At 43.5% G+C, this 7,998-nt stretch overlaps 1 protein-coding gene across 3 annotated transcripts in view; it reads left to right on the top strand.

The window, feature by feature from the left end:
- The first annotated feature begins 410 nt into the window (after positions 1-410).
- The window catches only part of malrd1 (MAM and LDL receptor class A domain containing 1), a 114,078-nt gene continuing 106,490 nt past the window's right edge, over positions 411-7,998 (top strand). For 2 of the 3 annotated variants that reach the window (XM_045710658.1, XM_045710659.1), the window contains exons 1-4: positions 411-783; positions 2,682-2,816; positions 3,000-3,088; positions 3,187-3,348. In XM_045710658.1, coding sequence (XP_045566614.1) covers positions 609-783; positions 2,682-2,816; positions 3,000-3,088; positions 3,187-3,348 — 561 coding nt within the window. In that variant the 5' untranslated portion in view covers positions 411-608. The remainder of the gene's footprint in view (positions 784-2,681; positions 2,817-2,999; positions 3,089-3,186; positions 3,349-7,998) is intronic. The other variant, XM_014180735.2, reaches the window with a different exon arrangement.

Below are 7,998 nucleotides of genomic sequence, written 5' to 3'. Positions count from 1 at the left end.
TTGATTAGATACTTTCTAGACTAGGGTGGCAAGTAGCCTAGTGGTTAAGAGTGTTGGGCCAGTAACTGAAACGTCACTGGTTCAAATCCTTGAGCCAACTAGGTGAAAACACTGCCGATGTGTCCTTTAGCAAGGCACTTAACCCAAATTTCTCCTCTGAGTCGCTCTGGATAAGAGTGTCTGTGAAAGGACAAATGTAGATTATGTGCAAGGCGCTAGCGGTCTTCAATTGCACTGACAGCGCAATTAAATACAAAACATCCTATGCAAATGACTAGAGCTTGAAAAACACATTGTTGAGAGGGGTACATTTGACTACATACATTCTGTAATGCTTTTATTACAACCACAGGGACAGCCTTACAGTCCCAGACTCAGGTACACACACACACAGGCCATTGAGTAACAGTCATAAAAGCCATTTATTGACCAGGAACAACAGCTGGGAAACGCGTTCGCTGTCAATCTAAGTAAACTGTGATTCGCGAGGCGCTACCTTTTTGTCGTGTATCTTACTCGTTCTTTTGTAAAAAAATAACATGGTTTTATGGAAGAGAAGGGTGAGCGTGTGATTGTGGACTAGCCTGAGTATTGGAATAACCTACCTGATGGCTTTACTGCGGAGGCCTCTGTGCCTGCTGGCCTGCTCTCTGCTCTGCGTCTCTGTGTGTGCTGGGACCTGCTGGCCAGGAGAGTTTACATGTGAACAGGGCTGGTGTGTGTCTGAGGACCATGTGTGTGACTTCACTGACTACTGTGGGGATGGCAGCGATGAGAGAAATTGTGAGTATACATCTCAATGTGTCAGTGATTTACATAATAGTTTGTCTTTCCTTTATTGTTGATTACAGACTACTGTTGAATCATTGATTATTCGGCCAAAGAATAAACCACTAATTAGGGGATGTGTGTATGTACATTTGGAATTGTGTGATTAGATGAAACGTTCTTAGATTATGCGTAAACCTACATAACATGTAAAGTAGCCTCCATCTTTGAGGGGACACAGATAAAGATTATTTCATCAGAGATTGAATGTGCTGTGTCATGACTGTCTTACCAAACCAAACAACACTTCAAACTGAACATTATGAAAATCAGATCCTGTGTTCACTTTGCTCAATCTAAATGCAGTCCTACAGAAGAGAACATGGCACTGTCCCAAAAATAATTTGAACTGTGAGCTGAAGAGATATTTGAAGAAGTCTTTGATTATATTTTTGATGATATTTGTCCCTTCAGATATGAAAAACATGAAGGTTTTCCACACTTCGTTCCTAGAAACCTAGAATACCTATCACCTCTATCTCAGAGCAATTTAAATTCTTAAAGTCTTCATCACATAGATAGACCCTATTTCACAGTAGACCTATAAACAGGCTCATGTTTATGGAATATATATAAATATAAAGAATTACCATTATATGGTCACATGAAATGGGAGAGAGATGTGTATTCAAATGAGGAGATTTCCTGTGCGTTGCGCCAATGGAACTGCACAGAATGTTTACCACATGCACATGTTCTAACACCTAGGCTGGCGAACCACATGACTACCTAGAGTAGCCCTAGTAAAGACAGACAGACAGATCAATATTTATGCTACTAGTCCTCCACTGCTTCAGCTCCATGCATTCCAATATGTCTGAGTCCCAAATGGCACCCTAGTCCCCTATATAGTGTATTACTTTTGACCATGGCCCATAGGGCTCTGGTCAAAAGTACTGTAGTGCACTACATAGGGGAATAGGTTGCCATTTGGAACACATACTATGTCTTTAGAGATACTTTGGCTATGTACAGCCATTTAGCTTGACCTATAGCTCTCTCATAAACCACCTCTCCCTGAGTTTTATTCACAAGGTTCCCTCAGTGACCCTAAGGCTATGGATTTGTTAACTCCCCCCCCCCAAAAAAAAAAAAAAATATATATATATATATATTTTCACCTTTTTCTCCCCAATTTCATGATATCCAATTGGTAGTTACAGTCTTGTCTCATCGCTGCAACTCCCGTAAGGACTCGGGAGAGGCGAAGGTCGAGAGCCATGCGTCCTCCGAAACATGACCCAACCTGCTTCTTGACACAATGCCTGCTTTAACCCAGAAGCCAGCCACACCAATGTGTCGGAGGAAACACCGTACACCTGGCGACCGTGTCAGCATGCATGCGCCCGGCCTGCCACGGTAGTCACTAGAACGAGATGGGACAAGGATATCCCTGCCAGCCAAACCCTCCCCTAACCCGGACGACGCTGGGCCAATTTTGCGCCGCCCCATGCGTCTCCTGGTCGCTGCCGGCTGCGACAGATTCTGGACTCAAACCAGGATCTCTAGTAGCACAGCTAGCAACCTCGATGCAGTGCACTGCGCCACTCAGGAGGACAATACCGCAGTTTTGACATAGGGCCGTAAAGTAGCACTTAAGGGAGTATAAGCAGATCTGCTAAACAAATGGCTCTTTATGATGCCTACAATACAACCTACAGTGGAACCCTGCACCTCAGAGGGCTCTTAAACTACTATGTAGTCTATAGGGCAGTGGTCAAAAGTAGTGAACTACAGTATATAGGGAATAGCGTACCATTTGGGACACAGACTCACGGTGTCCACTGGCCGACCTGCTGTGTTCTGTGTTTATGAATGTTCTTGGTGGTTCTAATATTTTTTGGGGGGTGAAGGTTCTGGATACACTAGGTGTGACTTTGAGCAGGGGTTCTGTGACCTGTTACCCAGCTCTGAAACACACTTAGGATGGACCAGAAGAACAGGGTTCAACACCACCGGACCCAAACACGACCACAACAACCAATCAGGTACCGCAATGATGAACTCAGAATTTCAGAAGCTACTTTGGTAAATGATTTGGGCCATTCTGGAACATGATGCACAGATTTGCCAACTCCAAATACACGAGCACACATTGGACATTTTATAAGATTCTGTCTAGTTCTTTTTCTCTCTCTCTCTCTCTCTCTCTCTCTCTCTCGCTCCTCCAGCTCATTACCTGGCTCTGTGGCCTGTGACAGGAGAGACAGCACGGGCTTACTTGAGGAGTCCTGTGTTCCTGCCCTCAAAGACATGCTGGGTAAAACACACCTTTAATAACACCTGGTTAACCCTGCCATTGTGTTAACTGGCTGTCACCCTCCTTTACTGACATGCCACATGTCCTCCCCTCTACAGGTGACCTTCTATCACCATGTGGGGGTGGTGAGTGGGTCTTTACAGGTCCTGACCCAAAAATATCCACTAGGTTGGAGCCACTCGGTGTGGAACCGGTCAAAAACACAGGCACACACATGGCTACGGACAGTGATACCTTTCACCAGTGCTCACCAATTCCAGGTCTGTATCAACCTGCCTCACAACTTTCACCTGTCATTCACAATCACAAACCTTACAGTTGCTGGCTGTACAGTTTGGTAGTTTATATACTGCATGACTAAAGTATGTGGACACCTGCTTGTCGAACATCTCATTCCAAAATCATGGACATTAATATGGAGTTGGTCCCCCCCCCTTTGCTGCTATAACAGCCTCCACTCTTCTGGGAGGCTTTCCACTAGATGTTGGAACATTGCTGCGGGGACTTGCCTTCTTTCAACCACAACAGCATTAGTGAGATCAGGCACTGATGTTGGGCGATTAGGCCTGGCTCGCAGTTAGCATTCCAATTCATCCCAAAGGTCTTCAATGGGTTTGAGGTCAGGGCTCTGTGCAGGCCAGTCAAGTACTTCCACACCGATCTCGACAAACCATTTCTATATGGACCTCGCTTTGTGCATAGGGGGCATTGTCATGCTGAAACAGGAAGGGGTCTTTCCCAATCTGTTGCCACACAGTTGGAAGCACAGAATCATCTAGAATGTCATTGTATGCTATAGCGTTAAGATTACCCTTCACTGGAACTAAGGGGCCTAGCCTGAACCATGAAAAACAGCCCCAGACCATTATTCCTCCTCCACCACACTTTAGTCTTGGCACTACGCATTAGGGCAGGCAGTGTTCTCCTGGCATCCACCAAACCCAGATTCGTCCGTCAGACTGCCAGATGGTGAAGTGTGATTCATCACTCCAGAGAACACATTTCCACTGCTCCAGAGTCCAATGGCGGCGAGCTTTATACCACTCCTGCCGACGCTTGGCATTGCGCATGGTGACCTTAGGCTTGTGTGAAACTCCCAACTAACAGTTCTTGTGCTGACGTTGCTTCCAGAGGCAGTTTGGAACTCGGTTGTGAGTGTTGCAACCGAGGACAGACCATTGTTATGCGCTTTAGCACTCGCCGGTCCCTTTCTGTGAGCTTGTGTGGCCTACCACATCGCAGCTGAGCCATTGTTGCTCCTAGATGTTTTCACTTGACAATAACAGCACTTACAGTTGACCGGAGAAGCTCTAACAAGGCAGAAATTTGACGAACTGACTTGTTGGAAAGGTGGCATCCTATGACAGTGCCACGTTGAAAGTCACTGAGCTCTTCAGTAAGGACATTTTACTGACAGTGTTTGTCTATGGAGATTGCATGGCGGTGTGCTCGATTTTATACCTGTCAGCAATGGGTGTGAAGGGGTGTCCACATACTTTTGTATATATATAGTGTACATGCAACCATCAATTGTATTGCAGACATCACAGATCAAGAGCTAACTATCTTGTCGAATCCCCGCGCTGGCAAGATACAAATCTGTCGTTCTGCCCCTGAGCAAGGCAGTTAACCCACTGTTCCCCAGGCGCTGAATACATGGATGTCGATTAAGGCAGCCCCCCACACCTCTCTGATTCAGAGACACATTTCAGTTGAAGGCATTCAGTTGTACAACTGACTAGGTATCCCCCTGTCCCTTTGTCCCTGTTTGTAGTTTTTGCATGTATTGTCATTTTTGACCATTAAGGCATAAAGCTGTCAGGCATAGCGTGTAGCATTAAATGGGGGTCCCGAGCCTCTTAGATTGTTCTGACCCAAATGAACTCTACTCTAGCCATCTGGACTGAGCTGAAACCTATTAATAGTGTCCTCCTCTGCTCTACAGACACAGACCGGGTCTCACCACCCTGTTGTCTGGTCCCTCACCCCTTCCGTTACCCCTCTCTCTGTCTTTGTCTCGACCATCTGCTACTGGGACTATCCAGCTCCACGTCTACACAGCTCCAAAATGGCCGAATGATTCATGTAATAGAGGTCAACTCTGTATGTATGCTGACGTTCAGTTTCACTTTGAGACACAAATTCATTTTCCGATCATACAGGACATGTCACAGGATTCAGTTTGATGAAATGAGAGTTTTGAATGATATCGATACAGTGACTTGGAATGCTATCTGTCCAATGATCTGTCCATCAGAATGAGGGTGATATGCAACATGCATCAGTCTCTTGTTGACAGAAATATGAAATGTTGAGTCATAGCATAATGCTGATGTGGGTAATGACACAAGCCATTGATTCATGTAGTCATAAACCAGTCCTAATCAGATGAGTTGTAAAACTCCACTGTGGAAGATGTAGCCTGTGGACTTTGAACAGAACAATGGCGAATTAGGCTGATAGCAGAGACAGGAAATAGAGATAAAGGTTTGGTCAGATGAACACAGTCCTAAGATGCCTTAGCTAAGTGCACTATCAACCATACACACTTGGACACGTGGTGGACACAACTGCGCATGAACACCACACATACACAGTGGCGTGTCCAGAACATTTTTGAATAGGGTGGCCAAGGTGGGGCACAGACCCAGTTGAGGGGGGCAATAACATTTTGAACCTTCATTTTTTGTTCTATATAATTAGGATGGTTTAACACATGAAATGCTTCAGCAGCAGGCCCACCCCTAAACTTTTCCTCTTCAAATAAATCATAAATCAATTGCAAAAGTCTTGTTACAGTGCTTTCATTCAAGGTCAGGATTTTGTATAAGGGTATTAGCATACAGCAGTAAATCCACTTGAAAGTGCCATCCAGAGTGCAAATTATACCATAACATTCGGGAGTCTCTATTTTTTTTTCATGGGACCTCCTATATGGCCTTTATAGTAAAGACATCATTTAACTGTAAAAATGTATTACCTTTTAATGTATCATTAACACAACCAGTCATAATGTTTTTATCTGGTTGTCAAACAAATCACTTCAAATGTAGGTTACCTGCGCACGTTCGTGCACTTCAAAATAAGTCCAGCGTCCGCCATTTGAATGGAAAGGGACAGCTATTGCAACCACCATCATCTTAAAGGCCCACCTCAGAGGAAGATGCCCCACCTATTTCAAGTAATTCCTGTCCTAGAGCGGATATTATCCTAGAGGTGAAAGCACCATCAGTTAAGACAGGCTCCTTTACTGTTAGGTGAAAATAACTGTTTCAGAAAAAGACTACAAGTCTACCTGTCAGGAGATGAGTCTCAGCTAAACCGTGCCTATACAACCTTTTGACATGTTGAGGGTTGACGTTTGTCTGACTCTTGCTGTTTGATAATTCCAGTGATACCGTGTCCTATTCCTAACGTCATTAATATTTGGACATGCACACGGACATCACCAAATAGCTATATTCTTTGTTCTCTCTTATCATTTCCGGAAGCTAGCTAGCTATACACTGGGTGTACAACATATTAGGAACACCTGCTCTTTCCATGATATAGACTGACCAGGAGAATCCAGGTGACGCTACAATCCCTTATCGATGTCACCTGTTAAATCCACTTCAATCAGTGTAAATAAAAGGGAGGAGTCAGGTTAAAGAAGGATTTTTAAGCCTTGAGACAATTGAGACATGAGCAGTGTTCAAATACTCATACTAACCGTACTATTCGTGATGTAAATTGAGCATGTAGTATGCTTATTGGTCATAGTATGGAGATAGTTAGTATGCCAAAAGTTCCAAAATACGAAGTATACAAGAAGTGGACACTATTTCCGTCCATGATGCAATTCTTCAGAAAATGGGCCTGGCTTCACAACGTTTTCAGATTTGAAGAACATGGCGGAAAATATGCAGCTGAAGTCATATTCATACATATTCATACATACATATTCATTGCTTTAACTAATTATGACAAATGTTAAGAAAATGTTGAGCAGTGTAATAAGGTCATGACTTTTCAAATGAGTTCCGTTACACATTATGTTGACTGACAATTTGTTAGCTACGCTAGCCTTGCGAACCGCAAAGCATGTCATTACAGCAGTTGCTTGTATGTACCCGTATGTTAGCTAGCTACCTAATGTTAGTTGGCTACTAATATATTGAACTTGCCGGTATAACTATATGCTATCTAACAACCCAACGTTTATTGACTTGATTATTCACGTCATTTTTAGCTTAGCTAAACCGTATAGTCAAAGCCATTTTGGGTTTACTACCATTTTATTTCGGCATTTTTATTGTTCAGAAATGTGGTGGGTACTCTCTTCGTTCGCAGGACTTTATCCTGCTAACTGTTCCAAATGTCCGAACTGAATTTGGTAAAAGGGCTTTTATGTACTTTGTGCCATCGGCTTGGAACGCCTTACAAAATACTTTTAAACTGGAAGAACTTGTCCCGATTGGTGTTTTTAAATCACTGATGAAGGATTTTGAGGCTGATTCCCTGACCTGCAAATGTTTTTAATTTGCTAATTTATGATTTTGTTATACCCTTGTGAATTCTATGGTTTTTAATAGATTACTTGTAGTTTTTCATGTTGTCTGTCTGTAATTGTGTAATGACTTGGTGCTGCCTATCTTGGCCAGGACGCTCTTGAAAAAGAGATTTCAAATCTCAATGAGCCCTTACTGGTTAAATAAAGGTATTTTTTATTTTTTTTAAATGACCCGTTTTTGACCACTGGTCTGCCGTTGACTGGATGTCCTTTGGGTGGTGGACCATTCTTGATACACACGGGAAACTGTTGAGCGTGAAAAACCCAGCACCGTTGCAGTTCTTGACACACTCAACCGCTGCGCCTGGCACCTTCTACCATACGCCGTTCAAAGAGACTAAAATCTTTTGTCTTGCCC

The sequence above is a fragment of the Salmo salar genome, chromosome ssa29 (assembly GCF_905237065.1).
Source record: "Salmo salar chromosome ssa29, Ssal_v3.1, whole genome shotgun sequence".
Taxonomy (NCBI): domain Eukaryota; kingdom Metazoa; phylum Chordata; class Actinopteri; order Salmoniformes; family Salmonidae; genus Salmo; species Salmo salar.
Note: the sequence above shows the minus strand (reverse complement) of the source record. Positions and strands in the feature narration are given on the sequence as shown.